The 15,436-nt window shown below is 33.3% G+C and overlaps 1 protein-coding gene across 2 annotated transcripts in view; it reads left to right on the top strand.

Annotated features, from left to right (window-relative positions):
• LOC130448902 (adenylate cyclase type 3) overlaps positions 1-15,436 on the top strand; it is an 84,030-nt gene that overhangs the window by 59,594 nt on the left and 9,000 nt on the right. For both annotated transcript variants that reach the window (XM_056786491.1, XM_056786492.1), the window contains exons 8-17: positions 1,323-1,481; positions 3,845-3,983; positions 5,606-5,713; positions 7,077-7,162; positions 7,215-7,376; positions 8,442-8,532; positions 9,705-9,803; positions 11,573-11,823; positions 14,177-14,252; positions 14,773-14,998. In XM_056786491.1, the coding sequence (XP_056642469.1) occupies positions 1,323-1,481; positions 3,845-3,983; positions 5,606-5,713; positions 7,077-7,162; positions 7,215-7,376; positions 8,442-8,532; positions 9,705-9,803; positions 11,573-11,823; positions 14,177-14,252; positions 14,773-14,998 (1,397 nt within the window). The remainder of the gene's footprint in view (positions 1-1,322; positions 1,482-3,844; positions 3,984-5,605; positions 5,714-7,076; positions 7,163-7,214; positions 7,377-8,441; positions 8,533-9,704; positions 9,804-11,572; positions 11,824-14,176; positions 14,253-14,772; positions 14,999-15,436) is intronic.

Genomic DNA, 15,436 nt, shown 5'->3' with positions numbered 1-15,436 from the left:
GATTCTTAGTAATCCATCAATTTCACAGTGAGGTTTATGAGATAAATCATCAAAATGCTTGTAAAATCCTGGTCTACTCGGACCTTTTTACAGATTATCTATAATCAGGTATTTTGAATTTCGTTCTCGAAGCTTTTAAAACAAAGAAACGTCAAAAGCACAAAAATTTATCACTTCGTTAGCGTTGTGGGTTAGATAGGAGAACGGAGATAGATCGTCCTATTATTTGTTCATTCTCCACTCGCGTAAAGGAAAGTTGAGGTCAAAAATATCATGAAAAAACTTATTTCTTAGAAAAATAATTGTTAAGTAGGGAAATACTGACATACAATAGAAGCTCCCAAACTTTTTTCCGCGTAAACAACTTTCAAAATACTTATTACTAGTTTTACATCTACACCCTAGTACTAATTAACCAGAAAATCAGATCAGATGGAAATTCAAGTACACTCTTGTTGTAGAGCTTGTCGTAGACATCTGGGGGTGCACCTGGTGCACTTTGCGAATCACTGACGTCGAGAATATTTGGAAGGTTTGCTTGGGAATGGTTTTTATCTGCTGTGTAACGGCTTTCAATACGTATGGTGTTAAATCTAGAGAATAAAGTGAATGTGGATAGTATATTAACGACAAGAAACTCACAAATCAAAAAAGTGCCTCGTTGTAATGATGACAAAGAAAGCTAAGATGGAATTTCTGGAATCGCTGTCGATATTTATACTGAACACACTGTATTTACATCAACCTAACCTAACCTAACCTTCAGTCTCTGTAGACGATAACTTGGTAATCTTTAGTTTACCTCCAGTGTCTGAAGACGATAAATTGGTTATCGAAACACGCGTCAGACAGTGTAATTGTAAGTTTTGATGTAGTAGTTGTTTAAACAGTGTAATCACAAAGATTTCCAATCGTTTTTTTTTTAATAAATTTGAATGACCTCAATTCTATTTTAGATCGAACTATTTGTCAATCTTTCACACATTCTTCTCTAATTGATATCGAAGGATATCCCGAGTGCTCCTCATCCTTAACCTACATTCTGAGTTACATTTGTTCCAACTTATAAAAATTGTATTAGTTCGTCATAGCTATTTCGCTTTGATTCTAAGCTACCTTTGTAACAACAAAGCCTCCATATATTTACATATTCAATTGAATTTTCACTGAAAATAGTCTCGCCAAAATCCCAAATATCTGTCTACATCTGCTACCGAGTGAATTCAAAATAGAGCAACAACTAAAGCCAAATACGAACGTGGTGAATTCATTTTCTGGCTTGAGCTCAACAAATCCTTTATTAAATCGAAATTCTATTTCAGATACGTCCAACAAACGGCAAATTCTCCGGTAGACATGAGGGTTGGCATTCATACGGGGGCTGTGCTTGCGGGTGTGTTGGGACAACGGCAATGGCAATTCGATGTTTACTCTAAGGATGTGGAATTAGCAAATAAAATGGAGAGTAGCGGATTAGCGGGGTAAGAATTCTCTAATTATTTTTAGGATATGGAATATATACTTGCTATAGGGTTGATTTTATACAGATAAGCACGTAAATGGAAACCGAAAACATTGTTCTTTTCTTTAGCAATGATTCTATGTTTAAAAATTAATCTTAATTATTCCAAGTTAACGTTTTAATTTATTATTAAACTTAAACATTATTATCAACAGTTCTTTGGTTGGTTCAATTGGTTATTTTTGCATAAACTTTTGTAGCGTTTTCTAAACCAGATTGTTTTTATTTCCATTGTTGTGGTAGTCTGATATAAGTAATTGATTTTATCATATCAAAATATACCTAAAAACGGGTATATGCACTTTTAGAAAACTTTTAATTGATTGTTGCAGAAATTTTAAATACTTATGGTTTGTCCAACACGCCAATTTTTGTTATTGAACTGACGAGAATGTGTAAAGTGTCCACCGCTCAAGTTGAGCGAAAGTTAGTCATCACAAATGTGCAGACGCAATTATAAGAAATATAAAAAGCCTGGATCAGTTTTTTCCTTTCTTCTTGACCTTATTTAGTATGATGGCACGTTTCTGTGCTGGCATAGATTCTTTGTAATTGCTGTTGTTTGTGCTAATGGTAGGGCAAATTAATCAAACTTAACAGATTTTCTAAATCTGTGCTTGACATTCTTAAGAAGTCTTAAAACTTGATCGAAGTTCGCCTCCGATACTTATATCATCTTCTTCGAGATCTTGTAATAGTTTAAAAGCCACATATCTTATTTTTTGTCGTAAAAAACCGAAGTTCACTTTTGTTCTTCTCCATCATGAGAAATGTAATTCCTACTAAAATAATTTCTCTTTGTCTTTTATTGATTTCTGTTTATGATTGGTGCGAAAATTTTGGAACCCCTACTGTATTGAAACACTTTCAAAACAAAACTGTTCGAAATTTCTGATCAAATAGACAATTCGTTTTTGTCCTGTTCGTTTTCTCGGACTTCATCACATACAATATCCAATATTTGTGCCAGGATTCAATTAACGTTCCCAAATAATTCTATTTCAGTTAAACAGTTATAAATAAATTCCTCATACTCATATTTTATGAAGTTATGTAGTTATATAAGTTATATAAGTTGAGAGAAACATTCAACATTCTTAACACCGTATTTAATTTTCGTTTGGGAATTCATTAACGAACTTTTCCCATTATAATGGTTCCACGATTTTCCGATCGGTTTTATTTTTTGATAACAATGAAGGTCTGTGTTCCACAAACAACATTCCATTGTTGTTTTACTATTAATAAATCGATACATGTATAAACAAATATTTGCTTCAATTTCTAATGTATTCGTTGTACAAATCGTATATTTCTACTTTAATATTCCATATAAATGGAAATGTCGATTTGAAAAATTAGGGAAAGTGATCAACAACATTCAAATTGGGAAGAATTGAATAGTTATTACAAAATAAATCGATAAGGAATTAGACAATGTAACGGAAAAATTAGTGTACAAGATGAATGATGATTTTTTCTTCAAAATTGTATGTTTAACAATTACTAATCCGTTAATTATGTTTCATTAAAGATATTTATGAACCAAATTTATGGTTGCATATACGTTAAAGCCGATACAAATTTCAATCACATCTCTAAATGTCCCCGTTGAATTTTGCATAAAAACTGGGCTTGTGTGTCTGATTTTTTCATACCTACCTCCATTGAACCATGAAATTTTCACGTCTTGGAGATTTATATAAATTTGTTTCATTATTTAAATTAATCTCTTATAAAAATAACTTTTTACGAGATCAAATTGAAGTTTTATCAACAATATATTGTGCATTCTGTTTCAAGAGACAATCTATATGAGAAATAGAACGGAAAGCAGAATTAACCGTGCGAGAAAAACTAAATGTGGTGGATGCGGTTAGAAAACTGGGTCGTATTTGTTAAAATGAGTATTTCAAGAGTGGAAAATTACTAACAGGCGAGAACATCGGTGTGAATTGTACGACTTTCGTTCCCTAGCATCAGTCGAGTGGCTACGATATATTCTAATAATAAAAAAAGAACAGCCAGTGGCAAATCAAAAAATTAATCATTATTTATCTAGTGTTTTATATAAAAAAATTGAGGGTGAAATATTCAATGAATGAGAGATAAATAACCTAATAACAGATATAAAGAACCTGTATGAAAAAAAAACATAAAGACAATTAATGACTCGAGGAATAGATTATATTTGCGAAGCGAAAAAATCTTTTTTTGATTACAAATTTTTCACATTTATACTCATGGAATATTTTCCAATCCCACGAAAACTGTATTATAAATTTAGCTATTTAATATTTTGAAAATTATCCTTTTTTTCAGGAGAGTACATATATCTGATAAAACTCTGTCGTTTCTTAATGGAGAATTTGAAGTTGAACCTGGCTATGGGGAAAAACGAGATGAATCGTTAAGGGCGGCTGGACTGAAAACATATTTTATAGTGAAAGTAAATAAACCTGTAAGTCAATGAACAACTACATCCTATATACAGTAAAAGCTCATTATACCCGCTTCGGATTCCGTACATATTAATAAAAAGTATTCCACTAGGTATACAACCCAATATATTTTATAAATGCGTCTTCAAATGGACTAATATAAAAGCTAAAATCGATTGACTGCATACATAAACCAAATTTGGATTAGAATAGGACGATATGGTTTGATTTGACTGAAACCCATTGAGGAAGAGGCTTCAAAAAGCACTTTAAGCGTGACATTTCATTTGGAAAATCTTAGAGAAGGTTTCTTCATAGAAATTTATCTATCTATGGAACGAGGTCTTTTTTTTAGAGGCAAATTGCTAATGCGATTGCTGCGTATCTGTCTGAATTGAAAGAGCTGTCTGAAGATAATATGTAATTAATCAATGGGGTCATATCCCTATATAAATTCGCGGAAAATTGAAGGAAAATATACCCCTCGAGTAAAGAGCTTTCACTGTATCATATTCATCTCCATTTGTGATTTTGTTATTTGTAATCAGATATTGAGTCAAAAAAACTGATATTCAACTATTGCTAGTCATAGAAGTCATGTTCTTATTAACCACTAGTCAATAATGCACACATTCGCAATTTATTTGATTTTTAACACCCTAATAAGCATCAAGCATTACGAATCATGCTCGTTTTGAGGTTAGGTTAGTTAGATTACAACGTAGTTAGCCTAAGAAGATACGTCATCCTAGTTACTATTTTTTTCAAAATGTTCATCAGAATTTTGTGGAATCTTCTGTAGTGATATTCGTGTGCAGAAATCTCGTCAAAAAAATCCCCTTTTGGTCTCTTCCAATTTAAAATTATGTTTTTTTAATAATTTTTTAAACACATATAATAATTTGACGTTTCTACCTGTTGCGGTCTTTATCAAAACCTTGAATAATTGGAGTTCTTAACTAATTAATTCCCAGACGATGAATATATATTCGAAAGCTCGGAAATATATTAGAGTTAGTACACTTTGGTGTTTAATTTTATCACAATCCCACTACGAATACTTTCATAATCTAGCTGGCAAAGACTAATTGATAATTATTTATTATAATATATAATTTATTGAAAAATATATAAATTGTTGCGTTTATTTTTTTCTCTGCTGCTATTGGTTTTGGAAAAAAGCATTAAGTATAAAAAATATTCCCAAATTTCACCCTCGTATAATGTAACAGGATTATTGAAAAAATATCCGTGGTTAGTCCTTTGCGGAAAAAAAATGAAAGCTCAATTTGAATCACCACCTGGTCTGAGGAAATTTTGTTATAGTAAAGATCCAACTTAATTTCATACGAACGGATGTATAACGGATTTGGACGGGGCTTCGAAAGACGACGTATAAACTAGCCGTCCCGGTCTCCAGGTAGCTCGTAGGTAATGGTCGCCGCGATAGAACTTAGGTTTTTGCCTTTTTTGTGCTTTATTTCATCGATTAACTAAGTAAAACTAATTTTGTGTTAACCTCGCCATCTTCACGTCTTCATAAAATAAAACAAAGCTAGTTTTTTGATAAAACGCGCTACTAGGAATATCGGGATAAAGATTAGCAACTCAGTATTCTATAAGTAGTAACTTATTTTTACAGTTTCAATCAAAAACTCAAGAAGTACAAAATGGCGGTAGTATTCTTCCAGAAGAAGATAGCTGTGTCATATCAGAAGCTGCCCTAGATACAAAAGAAGAAGAAGCGAACGTAAGTCATCATAATTATGTAAATCCATGATTATTTTACATTCTCCATTTTTTCTGTTATCATCCTTTCTCTTCAATTTTGATACCTTAAGTCAAATTGGTTACAAATTTGATTACGAAACCATATTTGAGAAGGAGGACATACTTTCTTTTCTACCTGATATATTCCACATAAGTTGGGAATAAAAATACGGGGGTATCAAAGACCTACGACCTCAACATCTTTTATTTGAATATACCGCACATAGGACAAAATAATCATCATCAATACAAATCCAAATCTTATTCTACTTCTCGTGAAGCTCTCTTTTGGTTCCAGGACCACTAAGCAATCCAATCATCATTATAATAATTGAATGTTCAAACTTTTTATTTCAATCAGTAGCTGTCGAAGTATTTGATACGAAAACCAAAGAATTTCCGGGACTATTATCTTGCTGAAAATATGCGAAATTTCAAATCAATAAGTATAATAAGTTCTAACTAAGCAGATGAAGCCAATTATCTTCACGCTGGAAGGAGTTACCCCAGCTTCCACAAATATTATTGAATAACTAAGAATCTTAGGGGACTAAGCTTCAGAAAACATATCGAGTATATGGCACACGAGGCAGAGGAGAAGATGTCGAAACTAATAAGAATCCACCGAACGTTGGTGGACCAAACATCTTCAAAATAGTTGTCATTTGCAGCGCCCTCCACAACACGAAAAATGCTGTCGTCACCATAAGAACTGAGATAATACTGATTCGATTCCGAATCTACTTTTGCGAGTAGCGTCAGCCTTCAGAACAGCCTCGGGAATGGCGTGTAATTATAGGCATAACACCATGGACCTAGTGATTTCCGAAAGAAGATAATACATGCGAGCAACAAATAAAACATAAGAAAAAGCAAAACCAAAGAAAAAACTCTAAGAACGTGGCAAAAAAAAGAGAAAGAACTCTATGAACGTGGCAAGAAAGATAGGTAAACAAATGGACAAAATGTCTGGAAGGTAGTATCCGTGAATGGGTAGACTAGGAACACCGCACAACTGACTACTTCCTAAGTTTTGTCAGGACATGGGGTGTTACCAGTTGATTCAAAAAGATCTGGAAAAAGCGACGAAGAGAAAATTAAATGTATTGGCGGGAACCAAATTGCGATTTAACACCTGATAACCTTATAGAAACAATGGTTGAAGGCAACAACGATGGGATGTAGATGATAAAAAACATCATGTCTAAGAAGAAGAAAGATTATTGATTGAAAAGTGCCACTTGACTAATACTACTTACTAACACGTCGTTAAACTACTACTTTATTAAGAGTTAACAATATTTTGAATTCTGTAGAGTTATTAGATTATTTTGAATTTTCAGGAAACTAGTTTAGGTAGGCCAAGTCAAGATTCCGCCGATTTCAAAGTAAGGTTACGTAAAGAGCTGGTTAACAGAGACGGTCACAGGTGAATGATATTTTTATGTTATGTCTAAAGAAATCATAATTTTTTCTTGCAGGGAACTGTCTAAAAATACAAAATTGTTCAATTTAGCATTTATAGATCCACAAAAAGAGAAATCGTACAATTTACACATAGAAGCGTCTCCCAATTTAACATTGCTCATGTTTTTGATAGTGCGAACTGCATTAGTTTTAACCACAGCTACAATTCTACCAAGGTGAGTACAATTTTTACAAATAAGTTATCAAGACAATATTTTTACGATTCTTCTAGCGCAGTGGTCGGCAAAATTATTAGTCATTACATTACAAGAATTTTAAAAAAATGGGGGCAAAATTTGCTTGTTTAGTCAAATTCATTACACTAAATAAAACTAAATTTAAGTTTGAGTAAGTGGCATGATTGCAAGTTCTCATCAATAACACCATTTTTCAGTCTACTCTTGGTAATGTTTATGATTGAAAAATATTGTTCGCATATTTATATAAAATCGAGAGTCGGATATATGATTTCAAGCGATGAAAATGATCATGTCTTCCTTTTTAAGCAGACCACTTGTGTTGTGAACTAAGATCACATTTTTCCTTCTCCAATATTTCCACTTCAACTCAAAGATATACGTATTTAGATTGCAATATTTCCTAAAATCCACCAATTTCGAAATAAGAAAATTTCAACTTGGTTGTTGTAGCATTTAGAGTATTTTTGACAAATACTAAAGTTGCTTTGCCGTTTTCAAATTCCTAGAACCTGTTGGGAAATGCTTCCCACATATTTTAAAATTATTGTTTTAAAATTGTGTTTAACAATAGAGAAATTATTTTCTTGGGGATGAAAATCCTGAGCAAACCTGGGTAATTTCTTCTCGAATGTCATTACTTCTTCTAGCATCGAAAAAATTAAGTTTGCTTTTCCAACCTATCTTTTATCTTGAATTTATAGGAATTTCAATTTATCAAAATAAGATGTGATTTTGTTCTCAGTAATTTTTTTTCAATGAAAGTATTATTGCACCTTACGTAGATATTTGTGCCAGAGCCAAAGATCCACGTGCGGCTCTGGAGCCGCACTTTGCCGACCACTGTTCTAGCGTGTCATGATGCCTTTTATATACTATTTGATTGTAAATTATTCCCACTACCTATTAATTATTGTGAATACTACTTACCTCATGATAGAATCATTTTTGAACTTAGTTTCAAGCATTTCTTGTACTAATATACTAACTCGATTAATTATTAACACAAATAAAAACTTTTTAACGTGATTTTCGTTTTTTCAGTTACCTGTCTTTAAGTATCAGTTACAATATAGAAAATGTTTTGATTGGGGTGTTGGTATTATTAGCGTTAACTGAAGATCTTCTTAATTTGGTAAGTTCATTCGTGTACTCAATTTCTGACATGAAATTCGTCACTACACAACCAAATCCACAAATTTTCCAACAAGCTGCAGTGAAATATTCTCCAGTCGTGTACTTTGTAGAGGAAACGATAAAATGAAATAGTTTTACATAATAGTAAGAAGGTTGACCAATGGTTTGGAGTGTAAGGTAGACTTGATGATCTGTCGATTAACTAGGACCTAAATGTTAAGCTCCTTCCTTCCCGATCTTTTGATACATCTATCCAGTATAATTCCATCTGTCGAACCTACAGAACCCACAGGCGGATTTTTGCTCATTCGTCAGCTATCTCACTTTCTTTTATTCCAGTATGATCTGGTATTTAGAATGGAGTTTCTAGGTAGTAGTAGTAGTATTCACAAATCATTTTGGATTTGACTACAGAAGATTTTATTTTATGGCGTTCTGTTTTCTATTGATAATCCTGTTTGAAATATGCTTGGAGTTTTCCTAAGCTTTCAGATTGTTTTACTACAGACCCATATGTATCTATTCTACTTAATTTCCTATCTATCAATAATATTTTAATTCCATATTTTTTCATCACTGTATTCTGTACAAGCCTCAATTTCCCCCATTTAATCCTGTAACATATTTCAGGATTTGAGAGTTTTTCGTACAAAATTCCCTAGTTATTATTTTTCAATGCATTTTTGAAATTAAGCAAGTAATCGTTCCAAAATGATGATAAACTATCCGCACATCTTATCATCAGATTCGTGTTTAGAAACTAATGTAAATGGCCATCCAAAATCCCCTTTCAGCATATTCGCATACGCTACTCAAGTTTTGAGATATGGCAACATTGATATGAATATGTCAAATTTGTCATTGCCATCTTGAAGTTTGACATTTTTAAAGATGAACATACTTGTGCCAAAAAATCAGGAAAAGGAATCGTTCTCCATTACGACAATGCGTAGTCTCACTCATCAGTTCAAACAAAAACTTTCTGGACAGCCAAAACATCAAATTGATGGGTCATCCGCCATACAGTCCTTGTTTAGCATCCAATGATTCGTTGTTATTTTCGCGGCATGTTTTGGAAGTACCTAGCATTAATAATTGGCCATGTCACAATCAATATTTTCCATTTTCATTTCAATTGATCACTTCATCTTACTTGTAATTTAATTGTAGACGAAGTGCTGGAATTTCTTCAAGGAAACTATATTCATAAGAAGACTGCTATCAACGACGTGCATACTATTAATGGGCACTGTCAATATAGTGGATTCGGTAAGTAATTTACATAATCATCTAGAAGGAGTTAGTGGGAAGATCACTCGGATAAACTATCATCGATGGGCTGATTCCTCTGTATCAGTTCCTGGGAGGTGGACTTCCAGCTGTCCATCCATCTCTTAGGTGGTCGTCTGGGTTCTCTTTTCCCTATTGGTTTCTCTTCATGAAGATGCGTGGCAGTCTACTCTCTTCCATTTTCCTCACGTGGGCGTATCAGTATCTTTTTATTTGTCTCTCCCATCCCACGATGTCTTGCAACCCACGTTGTTCCCTGATGTCAGTGTTCCTGATTCGATTTACTCTTGTTTTACTCACTACAATCCTGAGCGTTTTCATTTCGTTGCCTTATTTTCGTTTTGTTGGTTTCCTCTCTGGTTTCTATTCCGTATGTCATGATTGGCCTGATACAAGTCTTATAGATTGTTGTTCTGGCTTCTCAGGTCCTTCACTGGGTCGTGATAACTCTACAGGTCCATACCCAGGTATTTAAATTGTGAAACTTGTTCGATGATTTTGTCCTGAACTACCAGCTTTAGCAAAGGTTATGCTTTTCGTTTTTTCTCTGGATATTCATCGCTTGGCTGACCTGGCAGAATTTGTGTAGTTGTCTTCGTAGTAAGTAATATAAGTCAAATAATTTCACATTAATGTACATTAGACTTGTACAAAAAACAAACCATCAACAGTACTGTGAAACTTTTAATCACGATGAATATTAAACTTCGATATTCAAATTGAAATAACTGACGGTTTTTCCCATCAATATCATCTTTTATGTAAAGGTCGTAAATGATTTGAAAAATTTCCTGCTCGTGCTAGAGTACCAAAAAGTGCTATATGAACTGTTGAGTGCTGGTTCATGATTCGCTCGGCAGAGTAGGATTAGTGCGTGCACCAGTGAGTCCAAAACCTATTTTGGTTATAGCTTTCCGAGAAATATCACACGTAGATTAACTTTCTGCTTATATTATCAATCAACTACTCCTAACCGTATATCTTCCTGCTATATCCATCTCGGACGATCTAGGATGCCGTTAGCCAACGAATTATACATCATGAAAGCATCCATTGGTCTCTGGATTATTTGTACCTTATGCGTATTTAAACCACGATCACTTTACCAGCTCTGAACTGTTAACTTCGAAGACTATACCCTTGGTAATTAAACCCAAAGCATAGGCGAACTAGGATTCTTCTTAACGACTATGATTGATAAACACAAAGAAGCTTTGAGATCAAGGTGTGTAACGTGATGTTTCTTACATGTGATAGCCATGGATCTAATAAATCCGTCAAGCTTCGGAGGTTTCCTTGTAAATTTCTCTCCGACGAATGTACCTTGTGTAACCATTTTCTTGTAGATTTACCAGATTTTAAATTTTAAGCATTTGGGCGTCGGCTTGTCCTCTAACTTTTGGAATTGGTACATCCTATCCACCATCTCTTTTATTTTATCATATCTTTATTTCAGATTGTTCATTTCAGATATTTTTCAGTTGTTTCTCTTTCATTTCCACGTTCTTTATTGAATCTCTTTGCTTTTATACCGTGAAGACTATGAGTCACTTGTGATCTCTCCTTTGGCTTTCTAGTCTCCTTTGTTTTTTTTCTTTCAATAGTCGTTTTTACATTAGATTTTAGTAAAGTTTAGTGCGTGTAAATTTTGATGTATTGAAATGAAAGGTATTGATGAATTTTCCAACTATGAAACAGTTTGATACTCATTAAATTGAATCTAGTATTAGTTTTTATTAATGTTCCAGGTGTCTTGCGTTCAAATAAAGCCGGCAGAGAATTGTTCGACTATCTTGGACTTGGACACCACTTGCCTTTATCCATCTTACTTCAGTTATTACACTGTCCTCAATTTAATAGCCACGTCGTTGCCAGCGTGCTTGTCTTATTTATGGAAGAGTTTCTTCATGTTACTCATCGCTATAGCGCAATGTTCGGTTAATATTTTAATACTTGGTTCGGCAATTGATTGTGAAGAAAGGATGAAACACTGGATGAGGTATATGAATCTTTCATTATTTATAACTCAAGCGCAATCATTATATTCGTAATTTGCCACGCGTTCACTTTCTAAAAAAGCATATATTTTGTATTCTTTTCTTTTGTATCAAATCATAGGATTTGTAGGATTCTGGATGAGGGTAATTTTGGATAAAACGCATTTTGATTCAAATAATATTTTGAAGATTCAATCCTTAGAGTTTGGTGAAGTTTGGTGGAAGTTTATGCGGAACTGATGGCGGTTGTATGTTTGGGTGAAAAATTTGTTCGAAAATTCATCCCCCCTCCAATAAAATGTCACATATTTTCATTATAATTATGAACAATAGAGAAAATTGCAGATAAAACGTTTTAGTGCATGAATTTTGGTTCAATTCATATTTGAAAGTGTAAGAAAATGTGTATCGTTGTATGGAGGTCAGCGTAGGTCATTTCGAGAAGTCATTTTTCTGAATTTTATCAATTTTTTTTGGAGATTTTGAGGTTTATTCGGAGCTGCACAGGTTTTCAACTTTTGACTGATGATTAATCCTACTTTCAATAAAACTTATTTTATATTCATTTGTATAAAAATTGGGTTTCGGCAATGGAAATCTTTGGTAACAAAAAGTTATTCTGGTTCGAATGGTCATGACTAGTCACAAACATTGAAACGCGCAACAACATCAACAGAAATTCTTCTATGGCTTCATACAATCATTTATAATCACATTCAAAGCGGAAATAGTCATTTTATTTGAAATCGTAAGATAACAACTGACGAAATGTTTCGAAATCAAAACTTTAATCACGCTGGAGGAAAGACTTGCGGTCTGAATGGTGATTTAGTGATACAATCGTTTCCAAAGAGTCGAGATTTCATAAATTAAGCAAACGATCAATTCTCAGTAGTCCGGTCAAATTAGACCAAAAAATAAGAGTGAAGCTAAATAAATTCTCAACAAGCTGAAAATCAGTAATAGTGTTTAACCAATTGAATATTCCGTATATGGAAAAGGTTAAAGGTAAAAAAATGAGTTTTTCTTGATTATCAGCAAAATGGTGAATTTTATCATAAAAATACTTCAGACAAAAATTGTAGATCGTAAAATTATCTACAAAAAATGTATTGATACTTTTTTTTCTACGACTTACCGCTTCTGAGATATAACGATTCAAAAAGTTATAATGTTTCAGATTTACTGTCGTATTTAATGGCTATAATGATTGCATCTCCGTCAATTGATGACCTTATGACAGTTTCCATCGGTCAAAAGAAATTTCTTACAAGTCTCGGTTCATTTCAATGTTGTAAGAAAAGTTTACTGTTGAAAATGGTGAAACCATTAAATACGACAGCTTTTACAACTTTTTGAATCATAATATCTCAGAAACGGTAGGTCGTAGAAAAAAAGTACTCATACGTTTTTTGTAGATAATTTTATGATCTACAATTTTTGTCTGAGGTATTTTTATGATAAAACTCACCGTTTTGGTGAAAATTGCGAAAAACTCATTTTTTCGATCTTTGACCTTGAATACAATTTTTTCCATACACGGAAATGATGGGGAACATTCAAATTCTATGTTCAATTATATTCTACTGATTTTGAGCTTGATGGGAATTTATGTAACTTCGAATGTCTAAATTGACCGGATTACAGACTGTTTAGTAAGAAACACAAAACGAGCACAGTCGATATCAAAAAGAAAGTAGTCGATTTTCAGAAAAGAGGCATGGATTTCCTACAAAACAACATATAGGAGACAAGTTGAAAAAGTAAACAACAGTTTGAAAACCTTCCAAAATGGCAGACGAAGGGTATGGTATGAATGTTGAAAAGTTTTTTATTAGAAATTTCAACAACTTGATAGTGAAAAATTCTCCAAAGCGTCAGCGCTAATTGACACATTTCGACGGTCATTTTTCATATACACAGATTGTCCATCTTTCTGTCTTCCATATATATAATGTCAGTCAGCGTCAAGGCCAAAGAGACGATCTCAACACGCAATAGTATGGAAACCGTGATTCGGGATAGATACGGGATCTTGTTAGTCCAATTTACGCAGCAACCCTCGTAGACTTTTGAAGCAACTATTTGGAATCATTAAAGTTATCTTTACCAACTAGCTCTTCGTCTGATTGAACGCATCTCTCAATTTTGTTTAGCTTATCGTCTGATTTCAGTGATTCCAATTTCGAGACGTAACACAAAAAGCTGTTTATTCATTTCCAATTAATTACCCTCGAATTTTGCATATATATATTTGAAAAGATCAAAAAAATTAATCGTGCATCGTGACAAAAATCAAAATAGTGGCTATAGAAAACTTTAAATGGTAAGTAAAATTTATGTTGATTGTTTCAGTCTAATTCAGGGAAAGTATACATTATCCGGCCTTCTTTTAACATCCGCTATAGCTCTAGCTTTCCTAGCTAGGCACGTAAGTATTCTAACATTAATTTTTGATTATTATTCCGTTATAGATAGATTTTCTTCGAGAATTCAGCATTTCATAAAAGCTTTTGGATTTTTCTGGGGTCATTAACCATTCCCACTTTCTCGGCTAACGTAGCATTCGATTTAACTGTTTGGTCTAAGGTAAACCGCGATTTATCACTATCAGACTTTCATCTTTTCGGAAACTGTCACTGACAGGTTCAATTGATTGATTTACAACTTCTTTGGTGTGAAGTTGATTATAGTTTATAATACAATTTATGTTAATAACAAAATTTTCGTTTACTTCTATATAAGAACGATTTTATATTCAATTGTTCTCAACTTTGATTCCAAATTTTTCACGATTTAAGTTTCTAGATGAAAACAAGAATTCCACGAAAATATATCCAATAATATAAAAGTCGAAGGGAGTTTATTTATCGGTAAAGGGAAAAGTTTATACTCTGTTATATTAGATCGGACCGAATATACAAATGACAATGATTTAATTAAACTTTTAGATGGAGAAGGTATCTAGAGTTCTCTTTTTATGGAGAAGTGAGGTAGAAGAGCAAAGAGACTGTGCGGAAGATATGAGAAGACGTAATGAAGCGTTAGTTTATAATATTTTACCACCGCATGTTGCTGCTCATTTTATGGGAAACAGGAAAAGACAACACGATGAATTATATTCACAAAGTTATGCCGAAGTTGGAGTTTTGTTTGCTTCGATGCCAAATTTTTCAGGTAGTTATATCTATCATGTTTATTGTATACGTAATTAATCCTTAAGCAATGACTTTTTTTCATATTTTCGTACAGATATCCGCAGCAAAAGTATTAAAATGAAAAAATCCACGTATGCTTACAACAAAAATTTGGAAAGACATTGCTGTTTGTGTTTTAGTTATCTTTATAGTCTTCGGCTACATTATGGGGGACCCAAACTACTGCTCTGCTTATTTATCTAATCCGCTAATTATATTCTTGAATGGTAGACCAAGGTTGGTCGAGGATGTTTGAATTATCTGATATGGATTTGCTTCCAATTTATAGAATTGTCTAATCTTCTTCTTCTTGTAGTAGGACGAGGTCCTGTCAGGTCTGTCATCTGCCCTCTTGTGACGCCGATTTCCAGCTATCGTACCAGCGTTTTGGGGGCCTACCGATTGGGCGTCTTGTGTC

Source organism: Diorhabda sublineata, chromosome 9 (assembly GCF_026230105.1).
Source record: "Diorhabda sublineata isolate icDioSubl1.1 chromosome 9, icDioSubl1.1, whole genome shotgun sequence".
NCBI classification, from domain to species: domain Eukaryota; kingdom Metazoa; phylum Arthropoda; class Insecta; order Coleoptera; family Chrysomelidae; genus Diorhabda; species Diorhabda sublineata.
This window is presented reverse-complemented; position numbering and strand designations above follow the sequence as displayed.